This window comes from Ovis canadensis, chromosome 2 (genome assembly GCF_042477335.2).
Source record: "Ovis canadensis isolate MfBH-ARS-UI-01 breed Bighorn chromosome 2, ARS-UI_OviCan_v2, whole genome shotgun sequence".
In the NCBI taxonomy this organism is placed as follows: Eukaryota; Metazoa; Chordata; class Mammalia; order Artiodactyla; family Bovidae; genus Ovis; species Ovis canadensis.
This window is the reverse complement of record NC_091246.1, coordinates 198972124-198998723: the sequence shown is the minus strand read 5'-3', so window position 1 is coordinate 198998723 and position 26600 is coordinate 198972124. Positions and strand designations below refer to the sequence as shown.

General features: G+C 41.2%; 1 protein-coding gene across 6 annotated transcripts in view; it reads right to left on the bottom strand.

Annotated features, from left to right (window-relative positions):
• Positions 1 to 26600, bottom strand: part of MYO1B (myosin IB) — a 192318-nt gene that overhangs the window by 75453 nt on the left and 90265 nt on the right. For all 6 annotated transcript variants that reach the window (XM_069577880.1, XM_069577882.1, XM_069577885.1 and 3 more), the window contains exons 4-6: positions 23769 to 23863; positions 8150 to 8254; positions 4203 to 4249 (exon numbers count right to left, since the gene is read on the bottom strand). In XM_069577880.1, coding sequence (XP_069433981.1) covers positions 4203 to 4249; positions 8150 to 8254; positions 23769 to 23863 — 247 coding nt within the window. The remainder of the gene's footprint in view (positions 1 to 4202; positions 4250 to 8149; positions 8255 to 23768; positions 23864 to 26600) is intronic.

Below are 26600 nucleotides of genomic sequence, written 5' to 3'. Positions count from 1 at the left end.
AAGCAAGGCATAGCTCCTGCCCTCAAGGAACTTACTGCCTGGGGGAAACTGGGACATAAACAGGACATAACCATGTACAGGGTTGCATCCTACAGTGGGTCATGGTGCTGTGCACAAAGAAGAGGGGACAGGGGACGGTGTGGGAGATCTGCCCTGACTTAAAGGTGAAGTATCAGGAGAGGTCAGGCAGGCAGGCACTCGGGGGTCAGGGAGGAGCAGGCTTAAGGACTGGCCCCCACGAGGATGCTAAGGGAAGCCACAACATCATGACACCAACATTTTCTCCTGACACAAAAGATTTGTCATTCAAGGTTCCTCAACAAGGATGCAGTGATCAGACTTGCCTCTTTCTAAGATCACTCTGGCTATGTAGAATGGACTGCAAAGGATCTAGCTGGCAGAGGTGACAGCACATGGGGAGAAATGGTAATTTGCAGCTGGAGTAGCAAAGGAGGAAACTAAACGGAGTTGAGAGCTACGAAGGGAGTCATGATGACAGGCTGCAGTTAGACGCAGAAGGTAAGGAGCATTGGGGTCAAGAATTCCAAAGTCCAGGTTGAGATCCAGGCAATCAAGAGCAGTGCTCTGCAGGAGACATGGGGACCCCGGAGCCAAAGCAGCTACGAAGCGGGGAGGAAGAGTAACCTCACAAGAGAGTCAGAGGTTGACCAGAGGAGACAGGATGACTTTGATGGCAAGTGGTCCCTGGGCATAGGTGGTGACAGAACTGGAATGCCCAAGGAGGGACGAGTGAGAGACAGGAGTGTGTGTGAACTGACATGGGGACCAGGAGGTGTCAAGGAGTGGGGCTAAGTGAGTCTGCAAGCTTGGAAGATGATTTCTGTGAAGCAGGCATAAAATACCATCAGCTGAGAATAAAGAATAAGAGGTTTGAAGTGAATAAACCCCGTGGAGAAGGGAAATGGAAACTGACCAGGGCTCAACTCCAGGACAGCACTGAGAACCCAGCGGGTGCCCGTGCTGATGACCTCCCCAAGGCATGGTTCTGATCCTGTCACCAGGGCACTCACAAATAACCAGGGGCTTCCCGTAGACTACAAAACCAAGTCTGAGACCCTGACTGTGCTTCTCCAAGCCCTCCACCTGGGGCCCAGATCCAGCTTCCCAGTGCTCTGGTCTACAGCTCCATTCACAGAACCTCTGGCCTGGCCACGAACTCTGGCAAATGCAGGTCCACACTGGCTTCTGCCCCTCAGTTCCTTATGCTGTGCTGCCAGCTCCTTGGGCTCACCACTCGATTCTGGCTTCTTTAAATCCTGTGGACCCGCTCAGGACTGTCCCTGCCCCGGACTCCTCTAGCTTCTTGAGTCTGAGCTTCCCTAACACTTCATTCTGTACTTGTCATGGGGAACTTGCTAGTTTCTGTGTTGTAATTATTTTCAGACATGTCCATTTTCCTGACTAGCCTCTAAGCTTCTTCAAAACAGGTATCCATTCATCAACAAATAAATGTCTCCAGAGTCCACTATGGCAGCAGCTTACGCAAGCTCCTAGGGCCACGTTAGTGAACAAGAGGCTGAGCAGCTTGCTTCCTCGGCTCCTACTATCCAGGGCCAGTGAGGATGGAAATGGGGGAAGAGAGCAGAGTTAACTCCAGAGCCCGATGAGTGCCTTCAAAAATGAAAACAGGGTGAAGTCACAGAGGCTACAAAAGGCATCATGGAAGTGACATCTGAGATAAGACCTACACAATACGAGATGCCAGTCATACACAGAGCTGGGGACAGAGCGCATTAGCCAAAAGGACCAGCAACAGAAAAGCCCAAGGCCGGGGAAGCACTCGGACACGCCTGGCAGTCACAGAGGCCTTGTGTGGCTGAGGCCTCGGGAGCCCGGTAATGGTTGGCTGGGCAGCCTAGCTCGCCCTAGGAGGGTTGAAGGAGCCCAGGCTGTATTCCAGGTGCAAGGGAACCACAGAGGCTGTCATTGGCGGGGAACAGCAGTTTGCAAAGATCACTCAGGCTGCTAGTGGAGAAAGGACTGCAGGCTGCAAGAGGACATGCAGGAAGACCTAAGCTTAACTATCTTAAAACAAAACAAAACAGAGTTTTCAAACAAATGAATAAACTGTGTGTGTTTCTATTCTTACTGAATGAGAGGTGATGAGCTCTTCCTGACCCTATAACGCTCTCTCCCACGCTCTCCAGAGCCTCACTCAGCTCAGGGTACACAGCAGATGCTCAATGAAATCCCCTTCCAAAGTTCTTTGGTCAAGAAGTGATTTTCAAAGCCTTAAACCAACCCCCTCCAAAAAAAAAAAAAAAACCACTGAGTCTTAACAGAAGCTCAATATGTCAAATTAAAGTGAGTGCTGGGGTGGGGGTCACTATGAGATATATCATGGGAACACTGGTCGACACTGTCAGCTACAGTGAGATGAAGGGTCTACCAGATTTCTCAGCAAAGAGATCAAGAAATTTATTCCAGGATAATCAGTCAGGCATAGTTGAAGGAAAGGTAATTTCCCTGGAGTCATAAACCCCTGTTATATATACAGCAGTAATTTTAAACATATAAGAGTCCTACTATAGTATTATAACACAGACTTGAGTATATTACTGGTCAAAATCACAGGCCACAAAGCAGAGAAATTACTAAAAACTGGGCATGAAATGATTTAGCTTATAATCAAGTATTAATCTCATATCCTAATACCCGTGTTATGATAGCATTTCTCTGAAGTTATTCAACAAGCTGAATCACTTGCCGAGCCTTTTGCTAGATTTTCCAATATCTCTAAGTACCAATGACTCTTTAAGCAATATACTACTCTGCATTTTTATGGTCTATAGACTAAATATATTTGCAAATTTTTTAAATGTATGAAAAAAATAAAATGTATGTACATTTGCCAACAGCAAAAACAAAATCTCTAACCTATATAGAAGCTTGATCTTTGGAATTACTCCTATCTGCCCACACTTTGTGTCTAATTCTATTTATGTAATGAGATTAGCCATGTTACCACAACAGGAGAAGGCATGGCTTAAATCAGTTTTAACAACTTAAGGGGAAAAAATGGAAAAAAATCATTGCCTTGGAATTAGGAACCTTAGTCTTTCACTTTCCAAGCTATCAAAACTCTCTCCACCTGAGGTCATTAAGTGAAAGTAAAGTCACTCAGTTGTGTCCAACTCTTTGCGACCCCATGGACTGTAGCCTACCAGGCTCCTCTGTCCATGGAATTTCCCAGGCAATAGTACTGGAGTGGATTGCCATTTCCTTCTCGAGCGCATCTTCCCGACCCAGGGATCAAACCCAGGTCTCCCTCATTGTAGACAGACGCTTTACTGTCTGAGCCACCAGGGAAGTCCATGGATAACTCTAATAAGAAAAAAGTAAAAGGGGACTAAAAGAAGCTAGGGGTGGGGCTTGGGGAGGAGGTGTGGGTACAGGAAGAATCTCAGGGAGGCACAGAAGATCATCAATAATGGTCCCAAGCAATGTGTATGAGAACACAGCTTTATCAAATTTATAGAACTAAACTATAGGAAAAGAGCCATCAATTTCAAAATGCAACCATCGCATTCATCATATTTCCCCCAGCTGCCTCCAGTCAGTGTTTGTCTCCATAAAGACCAGAGGTGGGAGAGAAGGCAGCCCAGCTGGAGAGATCCCAGGGGCTGAGTACACAGTGCACACTGCAGAGAGATGGAGATGAGGCTGGAAAGGATTCAGTTAGCTTCAGTTGTCACTATTTGGTACGCCTCTCATCCCCTACTGGTTGCCACACTAATTGATTTTTACCTCTATAAGGTTTTAGAATACATGTCCATCCTTTCTGGCCCCAATGAAGAAAGGGTAAGAGCTATACAGTATACAAACTTGGCACCTAGTCTATCCTCCTTTCTACTTAACTTCTAAGTCTTAATTATGATTTCTAAATATCAAAACTCACATGAGTGAAGATTCTAAACAGCCCTATTTAAATTGCTCATAGAATGTTATGATAGATGATAAGAAAACATGGGGAAAAAAACAGCCTGTCACTCCAAGAAGAATTTGAAAGGAAAACTCCAGAAAGCATGAAAATAGTCCTTATAGAACTTTTAGCCTGTCTCAATACAGTGTTTCTTATTTTTTTAAATGTGGGTATTAAGAAATATTAAACATCTACTGGTTGTTTAAACACACATGAGCTAAATATTAGTGTTAACACTTATGCTTATACAAATACTTACAAATCTAGAGGAGTTGTCATTCCTTACAGTCTTGGCATTTCCAAACGCTGGTAGGAAAGAAACAGATGTGTGGTCAAGCGACAGAAAAATACTTTCAAGCCAATACTAAAACAAATATATGACATCTATAAATTTCTAGAAATGCTGCTTGCAGCAATGACATTTCTGTCCAGAAAATTTCCATAGAAACTAAACAAGTTTTTAATAAGCTGCCAAAGCTCCCATGTCCTCTTATAAGTTCATAGAAAGAATCATCCCTATGATTCGTGGAACTGTTTTTCAAGTACTACTGTAAACAATCTTGTCTAATTCAACACCTTTTAACTGTTTTGATAGTAGTCAACTGAATGGCTAGCAAGCAGGGCTTCTGTGTTCTTCTTCCATGACTAACAACGAACAAGGTTATTTTAGAGATAACTACTTAACATTACCAAAGGTTTTATGAAACTCAACTGATGAGGTTTCCAGATGGAAAAAAACATAAGAAACTTTAAACTGTTTAATTAACTTTGAAATAAAAGCTATTTAAATGTAATTAAATATATAACTCTGAAATACAGAAAGAGAACTTTGGAAGCTAATGTCATTTCCAAAAGACTAAAACTACCACAGTTTCATTAGTTTATGTCCATCAGACCTAAGCAAAACTTTCCAGAAAAACAAAACAAAAACAGCCCAAGGCAAAATCAAGTTAGTTCCAGGCTTAGCTGCTTCAAAGGAGCCAGAATCTTCCACAGGACGCTCTTTCCAATGAGAACACAGAAGAGCCGCAGGGATGACACTGCCCCAGGCACAGAACGCTGCTGTCTGACAAAGGTCTTTCAGTGTCAAAAGGTAAGAGGACTGTTTCATCAAACTTGTGCATAAGATAGGAGCAGATTAATCTGGGCCTTGGTAACAGAAGATTAAGTGGGATAAATGTAAGTCATAGAAGCAGAGAGGATCCCTGTTTGATGCTGTGAAGCCCAGAAGCATACCTCAAACTTTAATAGGTAAACCAATCACCTGAGGATCTTGTTCAGGTGCACATTTCAGTTCATTGAGTCCAGGGATGGGCATGAAATTCTGCTTTTCTACCAATACCCTCCCACCCTACCCTGAGGGATCCATGGGCCACACTGCAGCCAGTAGGGACTGCAGTGTGATATGCGATGATGTGGTGAATAGAAATGGCTCTAGATGAGAGGTCAGGCATCAAAACCCAGCTTTCACAACTTCATTAAGTTAAACAAAGACAAGAAGATCAGAACAATAAGTTCACATGATTAAAATGGCCAAAAGACGGTCCAAGTTTTGAAAGCAACTGTCTGATCAAAATGTGGAAAGTTCACTGTGGCTATTCAATAATCAAACCTACTGTGTTACATTTCATGTTAGCTGGTATTTTTATGTTTTTGATTGTTAAAAAAAAAAAAAAAGTAGTTGGTTCCTGCTCAGTTAAGACAAAATTTACAAAGTTACACCAGACAAGTCCTTTGATTCAGAGATTCCACTTGGAATGGGTATGGCTTCACGGTCCCTGACAACAAATTCTCTTTTTGATAGTAAATAAGCTGAGATGCTGTGTTAAGTAAAGAAGCCTGCACGTGAAAAACACTCAAAAAAGGATGCTTGCTGAAGAGGTCCTTATCCCACGTCCACCACCAGCTAAAGGGCCTTGATATATGTAACCTTGCTAATGGTTGAGTGTTGACCTAGTCATGAACACCATAACTTTTCTGTGTTTTCATAGGCTAGATCTTTGTGGCGGGGGTGAACACACAGGGATGCCAAATTAACTAATATGCACAGCCCCGAAGTCTAGCACAAGATGCTGACGCATAAAGGAGAGTTTCTTGTGGTTTGAAGGTCAAGGGCAAGTGAAGGAATTGCTTCAAGAAACTTTATTCAGGGTGCCATTTGCAAGCCATAGACCATCTTTTCATCAAACAAATCTGAGTTGCATATTACTAAACATAGCTCTAAACACTAAAGTCTTTTATTGTAAGCCTCAGAAGCAAAAACAAGTGTTCCATTATAGAACACTCGAGACACATTCCTCAATTGTTTTTTTAAGTTCATTGTTCTAAGTGTTCATTTACAGTAGCAATTCCAGTTAAAAAGTAAAGCATTCCCATAAAATATAATACATGCCTACAGTGGACATTTCTCCCATTTCCTGCACTGAGGCCTCATTTCAAATACCATCAAATAAAGAGTCAAATTCTAATCACCGATGTGAGCTATAGCATTCCACAGTGTTTCTCTGTTAGATCTCAGCATTCTTAAAATAAGCATCTACAGAAATATAACACATGTATAGCATCCTGACTTAAAAGCAAAAGACAATAAACAAAAAGTCAAATACTGGAATAAGAAGAAGATATACTGCTTTCTATCATAGCATCTTTATTTGTTAAGGTACTGAAGGGAAAGAAAGATCAGTAACAATATAATAGATGTTTTGGCCTTTGTTTCTCACATGCAAAGTATTCCCATGAGTTTTATTTCACTATCTGGGGGATAAAGATGTATACTGTGTAATAAGGTGGATGGAGGGACTCGGCCTGAGTAACAGAGACAACGGGCAGGGCTCTGTTTCTCCATACTGGGTTGGGGCAGCGTGCGGGGGTGGTTCTCCCTCCAAAAGCCACTCTGCTTTAATCCATGTTAAATCTTGACCTTCCATGACTCTGAACAAACAGTTGAACCAAACTACTCTTTTGAGACCAGAACTTCTGACCAGGGGTTGTCTTGACCCCCACAGGGGACAGCTCGCAATGTCCGGAGACATTTTCAATGGTAACAACTAGAGGCAGGGGTGCAACTGGCACCCAATGGGTGGAGATCAGAGATGCTGCTAAACATCCTACAAGGTACAGGACAGCCTTCCACATCAAAGACTTATCCAGTTCAAATTGTCAATGCCCCGGCTGAGAAACCTATTCTATCCTAACAACTGTGTCAAATGACAATACAGGTATGCTTCCAGTATAAAGCAATGCAGTAGGCCTTCCATCAACAGAGACAGGCTTTCATTTACTGATTTCAACATATGGATGGCTTATGCTGATGGTTTATGCCAACCTCCATGGTAGAAGGGGACTTATCTCTGGCTTGGTTTCCTGATGGTATTACGGACTAAATGCTTATGTCCTTCCCTCCCTCCAACTTCACATGTTGGAAGCCCTAACCCCCAGTGTAATGATATTTGGAGATGGGCCTCTAGGAGGTAATCAGATGAGGTTATGAGCCAGCCCCCAACCACCCATCATCCCCCTCCTCCTCCCACATATACACACAAAGAAGAGGTCATGTGAGCACACAGCAGGCTGTAGCTGCTTACAAAGAGGCTTCAGAAGAACACCTACCTTAGCAGCAGGTGATCTTAGACTTCGGAGCCTCCACAAGTGTGAGAAAATAGATTTCTGATGTTTAAGCCACCCAGTCTGTGGTACTTTGTTATGGCAGCCCAAGCTGACTGACCCAGATGGCCAACCAGAGAATAAAGTCAAGTTTAGGCTTTCTGTAACCCTTAGAAACTAGTCCTTAAATGTTTCTCTGACATAGCCTTGGTTTCCTTGACAACAGAAATCTCCAGCCATGGGTGTTATTCTGAATAAAATAGCACTGCCCTCACATTGCTCTTTTTCACTAAGTTTCTCCCAGCTGTCAAGTCATATGGAAATATCAATTGATTATTATTAAGCAAAATTTAAGTAATTCAAACAAAAACTGAGAGGGAAAAAATTGACTGCAAGTGGGAGAGCTCCTTTAGTCAAGGAAAGTGTTCCCTCCTTCAAGTTCATGCAGCCCCGAGTTCTATGGCATGCTACCTGCTCAGCAGGTCTGGGCCTGACTCTCCTCTTTCCTCTGCCCCCGTAGGCTACCTCCAGGTGCCTGAAGTGCCCTGACAACTGGATTTACTGTTCAAGTCACACTGAACCAATATACACCCAAAATCCTACCTTCCAGAACTGGGTTGGACTGTAAAAGCTGTTCTTTTACTTGATTAACTTCTGCTCCTTTTCCACAAACAGCTGCCACGTAGGACATAACAAGCTTGCTGGCCTCTGTGGATGAAAACAAGCCATATTAATAAATTAAGCCAATAAAATTTTTTTTTAATTTTGGGGTGAAGAGATCTGGGCAAGAATATGCACTAATAGTGTTTTCAAAAGCCTGCACTTCCTGGGAGCAAAGAATGTTTTGGAAACCTTTTAAAATATTTCATGCTTTCTATTCAGACATATCACTGATTTAGATGTAACAGGAACTGTGCTTAAAGGTTATCACTGAGTTGCTAAAAAAATTGGCTGAGTAAACATAGCCAACAAGATCTCAGGACTATTTTCTTAAAGCAATTGTTTCTTAAAAAACTAAAAATAGAGCTACCACATATAATCCAGCAATTCCACTCCTGGCATATATCCAGAAAAAAACCACAATTCACACTAGTATGAATAAAACAGATAAACAACAAGGACCTACGGTATAGCACAGGGACCTATATTCAATATTTTATAATAACCTATATGGGAAAAAAGTCTTAAAAATAACTGTTTGTATATAAATATATACATATAACTAAATCACTTTGCTATATTCCTGAAACAGATTGTAAATCAAGTATACCTCAATAAAAAATTAATTTTTAAAAGCAATTGTTTATATACAATTACTATATTATACACAGGTGATTCAAGTCAAAATGAACTTGATAACCTGGGTGTCTTTACCAAACGTATTTTTAAAGTTTAAAAGAACTGCCTCTCCTCAAAAATACTTTCTAAATCAAACTGGCCTGCTTACAATCAGATTAATTACTCTTCAAATCAATTAAAAATCTAAGCAGCTAATCTTAAGGATTCGAATACAAGAAATACAGACTTTCCAGGGAACCTTTTAGTTATTTTCATAGACTTCACTAGTAGAAAGTTCCCTGCTAAAACACACAGGCCACCAGAAGCATGCAAAGAACTCTTTGCTCAAACTGGTGCTTTTGCTTTGCACAAGTGCTCACTGTGCTCATTGTGTCCCACTCTTTGCAACCCCATGGACTGTAGCCCACCCAGGCTCCTCTGTCCATGGAATTCTCCAGGCAAGAATACTGGAGTGGGTTGCCATTTCCTCCTCTAGAGGATCTTTCCAATCCATGGATCAAACCCATATCTCCTGCATCTCCTACAATGGCAGGCAGATTCTTTCTCACTGAGCCACGTGGGAAGCCCAGCTGAAACTGGTAAGGTGGGCCAAATCTGGTTTTATCCTTCCCCAATCAGTACATGTCTCTTCACAGCATCTACTTCCAAAAAACTGATCCTTTTAATATTGTTCCAAGGAATGGTAATAGATGTTAAGGGAAAATGAAGTCCAAAGTCAAATGAATCTGGGGCCACAGTGAGTTAGGTTAAGTGAAACAGGTTTCCTTATTACATGGCTTCTTAGAGGAGCATGTGCATTGTAGAAGTCCAGAAAAAGATCAAGAATTCACCATTTCCCAAACTTATTTGCTATCGAATTTCTTTTGAACTGTCCCAGTTCTAATGTTCCACAATCAGGATCTGGTAAACACTCAACCAGTAAATGTCAGCAGAATAACACAGGGACCCACATTCGGGCAGTCAAGAAGAAAAACCAATCTCCCCAAATCTTACTTTCTTGAAAGTTCTTTGCTCTGGTGCCACTGTCGGAGGGCAGGAGAGCCTTCCCCAGGTGTGAGTGGCAGGACCCCTACCTATGGGTGTAAGGGGATCAAACTCAATACTGCTCTTTCTCATGAGGACATATACAGGTAACTTCCAGCCCATTTCCCACATCCATATGTGAAGAAATGAATGACTGGAACATGACCTTGGGTACATTGCCCAACACGTGCTTCAGGGCCTACAGAGAAACCCAAAGCATCAACTAGTAACAGGAGCCACAGACTACCAGGAATCCACGCAGGTCCCACAGAGTCCTCAGGGAGTGCTAGCAGATACAGTGCTGAGGAAGCAGACGATCTCATTGGAGCCCTGAGGACGGTGGTGGGAAGAGGGGTACTTTTTCAATGGTTGGAGTTAATGTTGCCTCCAATTTGCTTTCTGGGTAACGAGAATGAGTCCAAACAGGTTCTCTGATGGTCTGTGATGGCTGATTTCTGCTGTCTCCTCTTAAAGACTGTAACTGAGAAATATCAGTCTTGCGTTTTTTTAATACCCTCCTTCCAGAGGGCACTGTCCCTTAACACATCTTCAATCATGTCTAGTTCCTGGACCACATTTCCCATTGTGCTCAGGGTTTAACTATGTAAAGGCAAGCGAACTGTATGGACACACTTTTGTTGCTCCATCAGGGCGACCTGGCCTCAGTCATGGACAAAAGATTATACTATTACCTTTCGTTTCACTTCTGGGTGCTACATTTCCCTATGCTCACCAGTCCACACTGGAACTCTTCTTCTGTCACTTTGAAATACTTTGTTTCTAGGCTCTCTGGCTTTCAAAGTCAGGTGAGACAGCCCTCCCAGCAAACTCCTGACGTCTTGCGCTATCTGGTCTCCCAACTGTGGGCCAACTCTCCTGAATCACCCACGCATTCCAACCCTATGGTGTGGCCTCTGAAACCATTCACCTCCAGGCTTGCTTTCTCATCATCCTGCTTTCTCAGCAGCATTCTTTGCTCCCCATCCCCACCTACAATCTCACGTGTATGTTTTACCTATACTCTTCCTGACTTGAATTTCCGGCCCTCTACTCATTATACTACTAAAGAATAGAAGCAGTTACAGGCAAAAGAGCTGCTCCAGGTAGTGGTACACATACACACACACACACATACACACACACAGACACACACACACACAGACAAATTTCAGATGGAAAGGTAGGTTTTCTTTTAGGTAAACTAACAAGAAATATTAAAGTCCAGGCCAGGCTATTTTGCTTATTTCAGTGATTATGAACCTCACTGCAGCCAAACCTCAAACCTCAGATACATGGCTATACCCTGTTCTCTGAAAACCCTGTTCGAGTCCAGGATGGACACCAGGGACAAACTGCTGTGTGTGTGTGCATATGGGAGCAGAGGGAGGAAGGGAGATAAACCAAGAATGAGAACTCTTTGGTAGCTGGGAGAATTGATTTTGACCTCCCAGAGATCTTTTAATGGCCTGAATGAAACAGTATCAAATTCTCTCGGGGTCAGATCTATTTTAAAATGGCACCAGTAGCAGATTTTTTGGAATTTGGATTGGACTGACATCATATGGCTGTTAAAACTGTATGTAAACTCACAATATCTACTGAGATACCAAGATGAGATTAACTTAAGTTGAAATTAGGAATCAGTTTTATTAATTTTAAAATCTATTTAAGTAATTCAAATATAATTTTTTAATATACTTCAAAGATCCTTCTAAGTTGTTAACAAGTTTCTATGTTCATATTCTCAACTATCTTCAGTAATTCTACTATTGGGCTCATTTTTATAAATCATTTTTCAAAGCTGGGATTAAGGGTAATTTTCTCCAAATAAAGCCTCACTCTCTAAAAGAGACAACTCTTATTATTTTTTTCCTGACATAATACTTGATATTTAACTCAAGTAGTTCACAAGAGAGTCGACTACTTTAGAGAAAATAAGTAAACCTGTAGGACAAGTGGCAAGGTCCAAGGTAGTTTAGAGACTGTTTTCATTATATTTCGCCATGCTGGAAACAAGAAATAATAGCTCTCTCATGAGAATTTCTGCTTCATTTCCTTTGGCACTTCTATTGTAAAGTTCAAATAAATTTTGATCTTTATTCAAGTATTTAAATATTTATCTAAATCAAAACGTTATGTAATCACCTCTACAAATGAAAAATACTACATTTCTGAGGAGAATCAAGAATTAAATTATCATCCTTCTCCATACTACAAAGCCCAGTTTTTGAATCATGTTAACTATCACAGGAACCGCATGACCTTGGCAACCACAACATAAAACAGTAAGCCTTTTCCAAGACAATACTTTTGAGTAAAATGAATGCATTAATCCACTAATCATACTCTCAGTGACAATGTCTTGCGTGTTTGCTGTAAAAATATAAAAGGGTTCTATTTAGGACAAAAAAAAAAGGATATTCTTATGTGTACTCATAGTTCTGAAAAGCACTGCTGTTCTAGATATAAGAACATTGACATTTAAAATTAGCAAAACATAACAGCATTGCTTACAACTGATTCTAGTTCATTGTTTTCTCTAACTCATAGATACTTTACATGTGTAGATTTATGTACACATACACATTTGAATGTAACTTAAATTTTAAAATGTATTAAGTCAGACAAATAAGATATGAAGTCTTCGATGTCAAAATATCTTCTCACCAGAGAATAGCAGAACATCAAAGGTTATCCAAACAATATACACTAATGGACAAATGGCCTATAACAAAACATTTCTAGATCAAAATATCTAGATCAGAATTCATTTCTACAAAGAATGGACAGGGGTTATAGGTGACAGCTTATGATTCCAGAAATTCTTACTTAGAAAAGGAGTATGTCAAGGCTGTACTGTCACCCTGATTATTTAACTTATATGCAGAGTACATCATGAGAAACGCTGGACTGGAAGAAACACAAGCTGGAATCAAGATTGCCGGGAGAAATGTCAATAACCTCAGATATGCAGATGACACCACCCTTATGGCAGAAAGTGAAGAGGAACTAAAAAGCCTCTTGATGAAAGTGAAAGAAGAGAGTGAAAAAGTTGGCTTAAAGCTCAACATTCAGAAAACTAAGATCATGCCATCTGCTCCCATCACTTCATGGGAAATAGATGGGAAAACAGTGGAAACAGTAGCTGACTTTATTTTGAGGGGCCCCAAAATCACTGCAGATGGTGATTGAAGCCATGGGATTAAAAGATGCTTACTCCTTGGAAGAAAAGTTATGACCAACCTAGATAGCATATTCAAAAGCAGAAACATTACTTTGCCGATTAAGGTCCATCTAGTCAAGGCTATGGTTTTTCCTGTGGTCATGTATGGATGTGAGAGTTGGACTGTGAAGAAGGCTGAGCACTGAAGAATTGATGCTTTTGAGCTGTGGTGTTGGAGAAGACTCTTGAGAGTCCCTTGGACTGCAAGGAGATCCAACCAATCCATTCTGAAGGAGATCAGCCCTGGGATTTCTTTGGAAGGAATGATGCTAAAGCTGAAGCTCCAGTACTTTGGCCACCTCATGGGAAGAATTGACTCATTGGAAAAGACTGATGCTGGGAGGGATTGGGGGCAGGAGGAGAAGGGGACGACCGAGGATGAGATGGCTGGATGGCATCACTGACTTGATGGACGTGAACCTGAATGAACTCCGGGAGTTGGTGATGGACAGGGAGGCCTTGTGTGCTGCGATTCATGGGGTCTCAAAGAGTCAGACACGACTGAGCGACTGAACTGAACTGAACTAAAGGTAATGATAACTAATTCAACTCTGTATACTCTGATACCTTGCACTGTGTTGTGAATAATATCTATTGTATGTCATTGTAGAATTACATAACCTGTAATCATGTTGTTTAGAAACTAAGTCGTCTCCAACTCATTTGCAACCCCGTGGACTGTTGCCTGCCAGGGTCCTCTGTCCACAGGATTTTCATCAAATCCTATGCATTTGAGAGTGGGTTGGCCAAGTCCTCCCTCAGAGGCTCTTTCTGACCCAGGGATCTAACGTGTGTCTCCTGTGGCTGCTGCAATGGCAGGCACATTCTTTACCACTGAGCCACCTGGGAAGCCCAATATGTAATCATATAAATTCATATATGGTAATGTTTTTATGTAAGAAAACATTGCGAAACAGCTATAGGTGCTTGAGAAACAGAAAATAATGAGATTTGCAACCATGACGACAAAAGGATGGGCATCTCATTATAGTATTAGTCACTCAGTCACGTCCAACTCTTTGCGACTCCATGTACTGTAGCCTATGAGGCTCCTCTGTCCATGGGATTCTTCAGGCAAGAATACTGGTGGTGGTGGTAGTTTAGTTGCTAAGTCGTGTCCAACTCTTGTGACCCCATGGACTGTAGCCTGCAAGGCTCCTTTGTCTATGGATTCTCCAGGCAAGAATACTGGAGTGGGTTGCCATTTCCTTCTCCAGAGGATCTTCCCAACCCAGGAATTGAACCTGGGTCTCCTGAACTGCAGGTACAATTGATCTACAATCCAATCCCAAAGAAAGGCAATGCCAAAGAATGTTCAAACTACTGCGCAACTGCACTCATCTCACACGCTAGTAAAGTAATGCTCAAAACTCTCCAAGCCAGGCTTCAGCAATATGTGAACCGTGAACTTCCAGATCTTCAAGCTGGTTTTAGAAAAGGCAGAGGAACCAGAGATCAAATTGCCAGTATCGACAGATCATGAAAAAGCAAGAGAATTCCAGAAAAATATCTATTTGTGCTTTATTGACTATGCCAAAGCCTTTGACTGTGTGGATCACAATAAACTGTGGAAAATTCTGAAAGAGATGGGAATACAAGACCACCTGACCTGCCTCTTGAGAAACCTGTATGTAGATCAGGAAGCAACAGTTAGAACTGAACATGGAACAACAGACTGGTTCCAAATAAGAAAAGGAGTACGTCAAGGCTGTATACTGTCACCCTGCTTATTTAACTTATATGCAGAGTACATCATGAAAAATGCCAGGCTGGAAGAAGCACCAGCTGGAATCAAGATTGCTGGGAAAAATATCAATAACCTCAGATATGCAGATGACACCACCCTTATGGCAGAAAGTGAAGAACTAAAGGGCCTCTTGATAAAAGTGAAAGAGGAGAGTGAAAAAGCTGGCTTAAAGCTCAACATTCAGGAAACTAAGATCATAGCATCTGGTCCCATCACTTCATGGCAAATAGATGGGGAAACAGTGGAAACAGTAGCTGACTTTATTTTGAGGGGCCCCAAAATCACTGCAGATGGTGATTGCAGCCATGAAATTAAAAGACGCTTACTCCTTGGAAGAAAAGTTATTACCAACCTAGATAGCATATTAAAAAGCAGACTTCACTTCGTCAACAAAGGTCCGTCTAGTCAAGGCTATGGTTTTTCCAGTGGTCATGTGTGGATGTGAGAGTTGGACCATAAAGAAAGCTGAGTGTCGAAGAATTGATGCTTTTGAACTGTGGTGTTGGAGAAAACTCTTGAGAGTCCCTTGGACTGCAAGGAGGTCCAACCAGTCCATCCTAAAGGAGATCAGTCCTGGGTGTTCATTGGAAGGACTGATGTTGAAGCTAAAACTCCAATACTTTGGCCACCTGATACGAAGAGCTGACTCATTAGAAAAGACCTTGATGCTGGGAAAGATTGAGGGCAGGAGGAGAAGGGGAATGACAGAGGATGAGATGGTTGGATGGTATCACCAACTCAATAGACATGGGTCTGGGTGAACTCCGGGAGTTGGTGATGGACAGGGAGGCCTGGCGTGCTGCGGTTCATGGGGTTGCAAACAGTCGGACATGACTGAGCAACTGAACTGAACTGAACTACAAGGGAAGACCCATACATGTAAATAAGCAGGCTCCACGTGGATTCAATCACTATGTCAGGGAAGAAAGGTATGAACATAAGTAAGGCTTATTCTGAGGATCTTTTTTTCAGAACTTATCAATTTATCCAGGAGTTAACAAGTACCCACCCATGCATTAACCGATAGCTAGGTTGGCCAAAAACATCCTTTTTTTTTCCCATAACATCTTATGGAACCCAATATAAGTATTATCGTATGTCACATACACATCACATAAACCATGTTACATATGTCACATATCATAGAGATAGCCATACACTTATACACCCAATACTGATAAATTTCTCAGCTTACACACTTCTCTATTTCCTTAGCTAAAGCACCCAAGGTTTTCTACGGGCTGAACAGGTCTGGTGGTTCAGTGACCCAAAGAGTATGACTGCCTAAATCAAGCAAGCCATGTTTGTATACAGTGAAACAAGGACTCTGCAACATAGAAGAACACCCTTTTTAGTAGCCCTGAGTCTGCAGTGCTACAAAATAACCCAGCTGCAGCACATCCAAACTGACCAAACAGGCAGCTGTAAACTGCCCCAATCAAAAGCAAGGGTCTTGCAATGAAAAACTGCCTCTGCTCCGAGAGGAATCGTGACTAGAAATGTTTTTATTGAAACACAATTAAGAACAAGTTGCTTTGCCTCTGAAAGTTGGCCACAAAATCTCTGATAATTCATATAAAACACACGAGTCATGAAAGACCTCGCTCACATGAGGAAGAAAGAAAATATAGCTCACGGCATTTTGGCCTTGAGCTTGCTTAGCTCTTTTGCGTCCATGTGGAGATATTCAGCATTGTAAAACGCTTATGGATGTTTAGGCTACAAAAAGTCAGTCACATCTCTGTTGCTGACCAAGTCAGAAAACTATCACAGATATAAAGCAGTGCAAGGTCATTTGGGGTTCAGAACCACGGGTCTTAACGAGCAGGGCAGGCTTCATAGCTCTTGTAGCGGATGGCTGCAGAGTTCCTAGAAACTGATGTAACTGTAAAATTAGAAGCCAAATAATTTATAAAGCTTTCTTAAATCAGGATCATCTTCTCAGGCCCACAGTTTACTCTGATGTCCTTGGAAAAATGCAGTTATGATGGTTCCCTCATGTTCTGCCTCCCTGCCCCCATCAGTGCTTGAATGGCTCTCCACAAACTATCTGTATTCATGATAGTGAGTTGTGAGTTCACTGCCTAGAAATAGTTGGGCACTTTTATGAGGCATGATGAATTTTTTATTTAGCACAGCAGTAATGAATTAAATAGGACCCCAAAGGATTCAAAGAGTTTACACCTCTCCCTGGGAGCTCTCATTATACGACCCTACAGTGTAAGAGTGTCTCCAATGTTTAAGACCAATAACATCATCATCTGCCAAGAGAGGTTTACAACCTCATTAAGTTAATTACTTCTTATAAAATGAGCCCTCTGATACTGCATGGTGGTTCTGTATATGCTATTAAGTAAAAACTCTCACTGAAAAGAGACCCTGTATAAGTAGAGAGCATATTCCAGGCCCTCAATAAATGTTAGCTCTCTTCTTCTTTCATTCATTAGCTGATACAAAAATGCTAATAACTACATGTACTCAAAAAATTTTTGGTGAATAAGATAACGTGACATTCAAAAAATGGCCTGGCATTCCTCTTCCCCACAAAACTGAGATTAAACCCCCTCTAGAAAAGCCTCACACACTGTGCTATAATCTCTGTATTATTTTCCATCATTTCATTTTCCTGTAAGTAATCTCTATGAAACAGAGACATTAAACGACACAAAGTCTCTTTACTCAAAACTATAACCTAATGACAATCAAAACCTTAATGCAATTTGAACAATTTCTGTGTCACTACTTTCAAAAGGAAGGAAAAGTAGAAAAAGATGGGAACAAGTAAGTAAAACACTAAATGTCTCTATGGAGATGGAGAGGCAGGAGATGCTTTTGGAATCTATAAATGAAAGGAAGGGCTAAGCAGTCACCAAAGGGTATAGCTGAGTAGTCTTTACAAACAGAGTTCTTAGGTATAGTGTCCACCACCCAGCACCAGGAATTCAATGTAATGGATAAGTGAAGCCTCACCAGATCTAGGAAGCACAGTAGCTCAAAACCAACACAAATGTTCCAAGTGACTTTTGGACAGCTCTACTCAAAGTATGGTTCAAGGACCAGCACTACTCAAAAGCTGATCGGTCCATGAACAGCTATTGGTCTGCCTACACATGAGAACAGACTTTGACAAAGAGAAGTTTCTGTAGCAATCTGGTGCCTTGTCTGTTGAAACTAAAACTGTAAGCTGGGAACTTGTCTATGTCTTCTTCGATTTCTTCTGGTATTGATTAGCAACAGTCTGGGCAAGAGAAGAAGCTGGTGCTTCCCAGTGGAAGGTTTGACAAGATGACTAACGGTGGTACCCTCCTCCAACCTCCCACAGGAAGCAGCACCTATAAACAAAGCTTCCCACCAGAGCAGGTGGCAATGACCCTGTGAAGCAGTTGTCCATTCTTCAGCTTATGAGAGGGTAAATGGGGGCTAGAAGGATTAAATCTAGGGAAGATGATAGGATTTCAAGCAGTGAATGGGACACTGAAACCAAGAGGACAAGGTATCAAGCAGAAAAATATCAAGAGAAGAGAAAAATACAGAAAAGAAGAATGAACTCAATGTGCCACTAGATTTCCACTAGAGGAATAAGGTGTTTCTGGTTTTCACGGAAAGAATGAATGTCCATCCCATGAAACAGGAACAGCAACCTCTACTCCATCTCTCAATAAGGAAGGGACACAAGCCCAACCAGGAAACAGAATTCTGCACCAGGAGGAAGCAGGTGGTTTACAACTCTCTGAGAAGGAGGAAATCATATACTAACATGGCTCAGGAGGGGACACATGTTCCAGAGGAGATGAAGAGCTGGCCCACACTAAGCAAACCAGTGACCACAATCCACTTCTGATGACTCACTTGGTAACAAAGTGAAATAATCTGATACGCAGAAAAGTATAAAAGCAAGATGAAGAATGAGTAAAAATCTGAAAGAAAATTAATAGGCTTAGGAATGTTTTCATCTCTTCCTCCTTTATGCCTTAAAAAGGAAACAAATGTGAAATGAATAGGCTGGTAGATACCAACAAAATGACTGGGGTGGGGATAGGTGACATGAGACATCATCAACACAAATGGCTCCGTCAAGGGACGCAGTTTTTAACTGGCCTTGCCACCACTTTCACTGGTCAACCTGGAGACAAACAAGAAGTGGTACTGCTTTTAAGAATTAAATTCTGTTTCACAAGAAAGAATGGTTAGTAGCAGTGAAAGAGCAAAAAGTTTCTCCCAAGAGATCAATTTCCTCCTAAAGTTCTTACTGGGAAGAAGGAATCCTAAATAGTGAAAGATTTCACAAATTTCTGAGTGAACAGAGGTAAGAGCCCATACCCAGAGTTCAAATGAATGATCTAAAAAGGGGTGGGAAACTCAATATAATGACTATTTACAATATATACTGACAACACACAGCGAAAAGTAAACCCTTCAATGAATAGTAACATGAGCTGCCATTGGGATGAGGGAAACATGAGGGGAAGGTACAGAAGCAGGTAGGGGCTAGGTCAAGCAGAATCTTTGGGGTTAGGCTTATATTTCAGCGCAATAAAAACCATTTCGTGCAATGAAAGCTTTGTATTTAAAAAATACCTTGAGGCAACAAAAATGGAAAAATACACCAAAACTGATGAGATGCAGCAAAAGTAGTTCTAAGAGGAAATTTTATAGCTATAAATGCATACATTAAGAATAAAGAAATATCTCAAATAAACAACCTAATATTATACCTCAAAAAAGTAGAAAAGTAAGAACTAAGCCCAACCTTAGCAGAAGATACAGTTTTTTGAGGAAACAATAAAGATTAGAGCATAAATAAATGAAATAGAGAACAGGAAAGCAACAGAAAATTGAGTTGGTTCTTCAAAAAAATAAACCAAACTGGCAAACTTTTATCTAGACTAACCAAGGAAAAAAAGAGAGTTCAAGTAAATAAAATTATCAGTGAAAGAGGAATCAACAGATACCACAAAAATAAAGGATCATAAGAGACTACTCTGGACAGTCATATGCCAACAAATTAGACAACCTAGAAGAAATGGATAAGTTTCTAGAATTATGACTAGAAAATCTGAAGAGACCAATTACTATTAGGGAGAGTGAATCAGTAATCCAAAACTCCAAATAAAAACACCAAAACTGCCTCAAAGTCTTGTAAAACAAAGAAGAGGTAACACTTTCAAACTCATTTTAGCAGGCCAACATTACCCTGATACCAAAGCCAGATAAGGATACTACAAGAAAAGAAAACTACAGGTCAATATCCTTGATGAATATAAATGTCAAATTCTCAGTAAAATACTAGCAAACTGAATTCAACAGGTTCATACACAATGATCAAGTGGGCTTTGTCCTTGGAACGCAAGGATGATCCAAGATATGCAAATCAATAAACATAATACATCACAGTTAATACATGTATCACATCTGAATAGAATAAAAGGTTAAGATCATATGATCATCTCAACAGATGTGGAAAAAGCATGTGATATGCAGGAGAATGAAACTGACAAAATTTAATTACCACTCACAAAAATTAACTCAAACTGGAATTGAAAACTTAAGCGCAAGACCTGCAACTGTGAATCTTCTAAAAGGAAACAAAGGAGAAAACTCATATTAGACACTAGTCTTGGCAACAATTTTTTGGATATGACACGCAAAGCACAAATAATATAAGCAAAAATAAACAAATGGGATTACATCAGACTGAAAAGCTTCTGCACAGCACAAGAAATGATTAACAAAATGGAAGGCAACCTACTAAATGGGAGAAAATGTCTCTAAATAATATGACCAGTGAGGGGATAATATCCAAAATACATAAACAGTTCATACAACTCAATCCCGCAAAAAACCCAAAAATTTGATTAAAAAGTGAGTAGAAGACCTGAATAGGCATTTTTCCAAAGAAGACATACAGAGGGTCAACAGGCATATGAAAAGATGTTCAACACCATCAATTACCAGAGAAATTCAAATCAAAACCACAATGAGGTATCACCTCACACCTATCAGAGTGGCTAACATATGTATAAAACAAACACATACACACAAAACAGAAGTGTTGGAGAGGATTCGGAGGAAAGGGAATCCTTGAGCCACTATTGGTGGGAATGTAAATTGGTGCAGCCACTATGGAAAACAGTATGGAGGTTCCTGAAAAATTAAAAAAAAAAAACAGAACTACCATATGATTCAGCAAAACCACTTCTGGGTACATATCCAAAGTAAATAAAATTACTAGGTTGAAGAGAGATCTGCACTCCCATGTTCCTTGAAGCATTATTTACAATAGTCAAGACATGGAAACAAAGTAAGTGTCTGTCTATGGATGAATGAATAAAGAAAATGTGTTGCATATATACAATTGAATATTGTTCAGCTTAAAAAAAAAAAGGAAGGAAATCCTGCCCCTTGTGAGAACATGGATGAACTGTGAAGGCATTATACTCACTGAAGTAAGTCAGACAGAGAAAGACAAATACTGCATGATCTTGCTTATACATGGAATCTTTAAAAAAAAAAAAACACCTCCTAGAATCAAAGAGTAGATTGTTGGTTTGGAGGAGAAGGGGGAAATGAAGACATGTGGTCAAAAGGTACACACTTCCAGCTACAAGATGAAGTGCTAGGAATCTAATGTATAGCATAGAGTCTAGAGTTAACACAGTATTGTATTCTTACAAGCTGCTAAGAGAGTAGATCTTAAAAGTTCTCACCACATAGACACAAAAGAAGGTAACTCAAAAAAAAAAAAAAAAAACTAAACAGGCCAAGGCTTTGATCCAGTTTTCAATTTTACAAATCATTCTGGTGTCTTTCTGCAGGCAAGCATAAGGGGGAAACAGACCTGTTAGATATTGCTACAAGCAGTCCTCAAAGGAAAAAAGGATCAGTGGGTTGTTCTAACTAGAGTCTCCAGGTGGACACAAAGAAAAGGAAGAAAGAGCTTGGCAGGAGATATATTTTAGAGGTAGGGCTGATAGAAAATGGAATTCATGTGGACAACACAGGAAAAGAAAACATCTAACATCTCTAGCTTGAGAAACTAGGTTGACAGGTGGTTCCATTTATTGAGATCAAGTTTGGGTAGGTGGATGAAATCAAGAGTTCAGTTTGGGGCATGCTTAGTCTGAGATGTCTCTTAGAGACTCACTTAGACATGACAAGCAGGTACTGGACGTGTAAGCTGGGAGACCAGGTAAGAGGAACTGACTGGCGTATACAGTTTAGGAGGCAACTACATAATCTGAGACTCGTTGTGACCCTCCCTTAACTGATAATATAGATGACTTCAAATAATTAAGCAACTGTCCTGCAGAAGAGCAACTAGACTTATTTGGTAAGCTTCCAGACTACTGAGTAAAGAGGAATACACAGAGGCAGAATTCATCTCTAGGTAAGGAAGAACTTTGTTAGCCAAACCTCTGTGACAAAGTCCATAGGCCACCATTCAGAATGGTGAGCCTTCTATCAGATTCTGCTGTTCCTGGGAGGACCCTACAATAGATGGTCTATATGAGACTATGCTCTCTGTTACCTAAGATTCTCACATGCTGGACTTTCCCCCTCCATTTCTGTCCACCCAGCGCCTAGAACCTGCATAACCAAAAGAAACATGCACCGTGTGTCCAAAGGCTCTAGGAAGGGAGCTGGACACACTGATCTAACCGTTCTTTCTTCGGCTACCCTAGGGAACAGGGAAGAGGCGCTCCTCATGAAAGTGGAGTGGAAATAGATACTTCAGGGAAGGTAGGGAGAAACAGAAATAGGTATTTCAAGGCACAGATCTCACTAAGGGCTGATGAACAGAATGGATGCAGTCAGACAACTGAAACACCCACAGAGGATTTTCTTCTTTTGATCATCAGGAAATCAAAGTTATTAATCTGACAACTAATTAGCCAAGCAAAGTGGAAACTTTAAATCCCACTCTGGCAAACAAGTAAAAATTACCAATTAAAAGAGTCTTATCTATAAAACAAGAACATCTTAGAGATGAAACAGTCATGGAAATATCATCCTCCTCTTTCATGGGCTCATCAGTTCCATCAAAGAAACCCACTGACAAAAGCAGTCCTAACCTGTCCAAGTTTGACTGACTCAGACAGCACAGCTCTTCTGAACCTTTTCCAGGTAGCTGGGCACCACCTGTAAAAGCACATTCTCACTCAAGACCATCAATCACACAAATCGTTTTTATTAAAAGCACGAGAAATAAAGCATAATCCCTCCATTTGAGGGGTTGTTTTATGGGGAAGTTGCCAGCCTGTCTAAAAATATATACAGAAATCTCAATTCTTCAGACTTCAGAGGAAGACTTATCTTTTTTTCAAATAGTTTTTTAATATTTACTATTATTATTTTTTATTTGGTTGCACTGGGTCTTAGTGGCGCCATACGGGATCTTTAGTTATGGCATGTGGGATCAAGTTCCCTTAACAGGGAGCAAACCTGGGCCTCCGGCATTGGAAGCTTAGAGTCTTAGCCACTGGGACACCAGGGAAGACCCAGAGGAAGACTTCTCTGGAGCTAAATCCAGCATTTCTTGGGGCCTTCCTTCACATTTAAGCAGAGGTAGGCTTGTGGTTGTGGTCTCCCTAAACTCAAACAATTATTCCTTAGGGAAGAGGTAAGACTCTGCAGGTTCTGGCATCTTGGAGGAAAGGTCAAAGACCCTGAAGTACTCAGGAACTACACTAGAGGTCTAGAATCCAGGAACTGACTCCTGCATTGGCTGGAACCCCTTTTGATATGTGCCTGTTCCTTCACATGAAAGATGAGGCAAGTTCTTCCTGGAAAACATTCCAGGATCCTAACAACTGGTCTTCCTGCAAAGAAGCCCTGTAACCTTCATGCTAATGAGCCCACTTTGCTGACATCATCCTGTCCATGGTTCACCTTCTTAGAGGAAAAAGTAAGTTGTCCGGTGGTGACCTTACCTGTTTTTCCTGCTCCGCTTTCCCCAGTAATCAGAATACACTGGTCTTTATCTTGATCTCTTAGGGATCTGTATGCTTCATCTGACAGGGCAAAGCTGCAGGGGATAATGGAAAAAAAAAAAAAGTCCTTACAATTCAGCTCATTATTATTTGTTTACCAGATATAACAGGCTCTTTAAGGGCCACTGATATGTTTCAGGTAGAAAACAGACATATCACATTGTTTTTCTTCAAATTCTTCAAGTAAATAAATAAAGTTATTTATTCTTTGTGGCCCAAGTTATCTTCTCCTATGCATTCCCTATTAACTAAAATGGTATTGATATACTGTACACCATAAAGATATGCTTTCTTTAACCCACATGCTATATTTACAGCTTACTTTATTAAAATCTGGGGAACTAAGAGAACCAAGAAAAAAATTTACAACACATGTCCACAACTGGATGATGTTGATATTTCCAGGATGATACACTGGAGTTTCAAAACATTGAGAAAAATGTTCTTCAAATGTTAGAAAATGTTATCAAATACTAAATAGCTGATACTACCATCACAAAACTAAAACAGAACCACCACCTCCACAAACAAGACAGTTGAAACTGTAAGACCCACCAGTGACAGGTGGTCCTGCAGGTTTGCCATGGTCCTTGTCCAGTCTTGGGCTCCATGATGACCCTATCAAGTAAGCGCTCATGTTGACCTTCCCCTCCTCAAAATCAACTGACAGGGTAAATTTTGACTCCCTCTAGCTAACCGAAGAATAATTTTGACAATACGATGCTATCTGAAAATAGGTAAAGCTGCTTTTCTAATTCATTTATTTTGAGTCTACCTAATGTGAAGAACATGCTAGGAATGCAAAGATAATTAAGATTCAGCCCTTCTTTTATGAGTTTTCAGCCGAAAGTAGGGGAGAGATACAATAAACTATGGAAAATTCTGAAAGAGATGGGAATACCAGACCACCTAACCTGCCTCTTGAAAAATCTGTATGCAGGTCAGGAAGCAACAGTTAGAACTGGACATGGAACAACAGACTGGTTCCAAATAGGAAAAGGAATACGTCAAGGCTGTATATTGTCACCGTGCTTATTTAACTTATATGCAGAGTAGTACATCATGAGAAACGCTGGACTGGAAGAAACACAAGCTGGAATCAAGATTGCCGGAGAAATATCAATAACCTCAGATATGCAGATGACACCACCCTGATGGCAGAAAGTGAAGAACTAAAAAGCCTCTTGATGAAAGTGAAAGAGGAAAGCGAAAAAGTTGGCTTAAAGCTCAACATTCAGAAAACGAAGATCATGGCATCCGGTTCCATCACTTCATGGCAAATAGATGGGGAAACAGTGGAAACAGTAGCTGACTTTATTTTTTTGGGCTCCAAAATCACTGCAGATGGTAACTTCAGCCATGAAATTAAAAGACGCTTACTCCTTGGAAGAAAAGTTATGACCAACCTAGATAGTATATTCAAAAGCAGACACATTACCTTGCCGACTAAGGTCCGTCTAGTCAAGGCTATGGTTTTTCCTGTGGTCATGTATGGATGTGAGAGTTGGACTGTGAAGAAGGCTGAGCGCCAAAGAATTGATACTTTTGAACTATGGTGTTGGAGAAGACTCTTGAGAGTCCCTTGGACTGCAAGGAGATCCAACCAGTCCATTCTGAAGGAGATCAGCCCTGGGATTTCTTTGGAAGGAATGATGCTAAAGCTGAAGCTCCAGTACTTTGGCCACCTCATGCGAAGAGCTGACTCATTGGAAAAGACTCTGATGCTGGGAGGGATTGGGGGCAGGAGGAGAAGGGGACGACCGAGGATGAGATGGCTGAATAGCATCACTGACTCGATGGACATGAGTCTGAGTGAACTCCGGGAGTTGGTGATGGACAGGGAGGCCTTGTGTGCTGTGATCCATGTGGTTGCAAAGAGTCGGACACGAATGAGCGACTGAACTGAACTGAAGTGCAAGGAGAAAGATATATGCAAAACACTGCGGAACCAGACAGGGCCCTCAGTAGGGTGAGAATTGGAGCTAGAATATCTTAAGAGGTAGAAAAAACAGTCCTAAAGAATTAATCAGCAAGACAAAAGGCTTTGAGGCAAAAACAAAGGCCAAAATATCCTAGAGGTGGGCTAAGGGTATGAGCAGTTGCATGCTGCTGAAAGGCAAGGCCTGAGCAGAAACGCACTAGAGAGACGAAGTAAAGTTGCTCAGTCATGTCCCATGGACTGTAGCCTACCAGGCTCTTCCATCCATGCAATTTTCCAGGCAAGAATACTGGAGTGGGTTGCCATTTCCTTTTCCAGGGAATCTTCCCGACCCAGGGATTGAACCCAGGTCTCCCGCATTGCAGGCAAATGTTTTCCCATCTGAGCCATCAGGGAAGCCCAGAGAGATAAGCAGACTCCAAATCAGGGGAATGGATCCACCCATCGGGACTGTAAGCAAAGGAGGGGCAGGACCAGACAGTAACCAGAGAGTAATTGGAGCTAAAACACCAATGTTTACCCTGCACCAGCAGGGGCCCCAGGCCCTTCGTATTTAAGGATTCTAAGTCTCACAATGAAACCACTATGAATATATTTTTATTAATCCTATTTTCAGATGATGAAATCATGGCACAAAGTGAAGACAGAAGGTGTCAAGGTCACACTGGCAGTATGACACAGTGGAGCCCAAACTGAGCCCTGCTCTTGACCACTAGCACACACCACCTCTGTGTTCTGGACAGATCACAGGGCCACAGGAGTATACTAAGAGAGAACCATCTGAGGCAAGGAGCCCAGTGAAAGGCTGGGGCACTTGGAAGGGTGTCAATTCA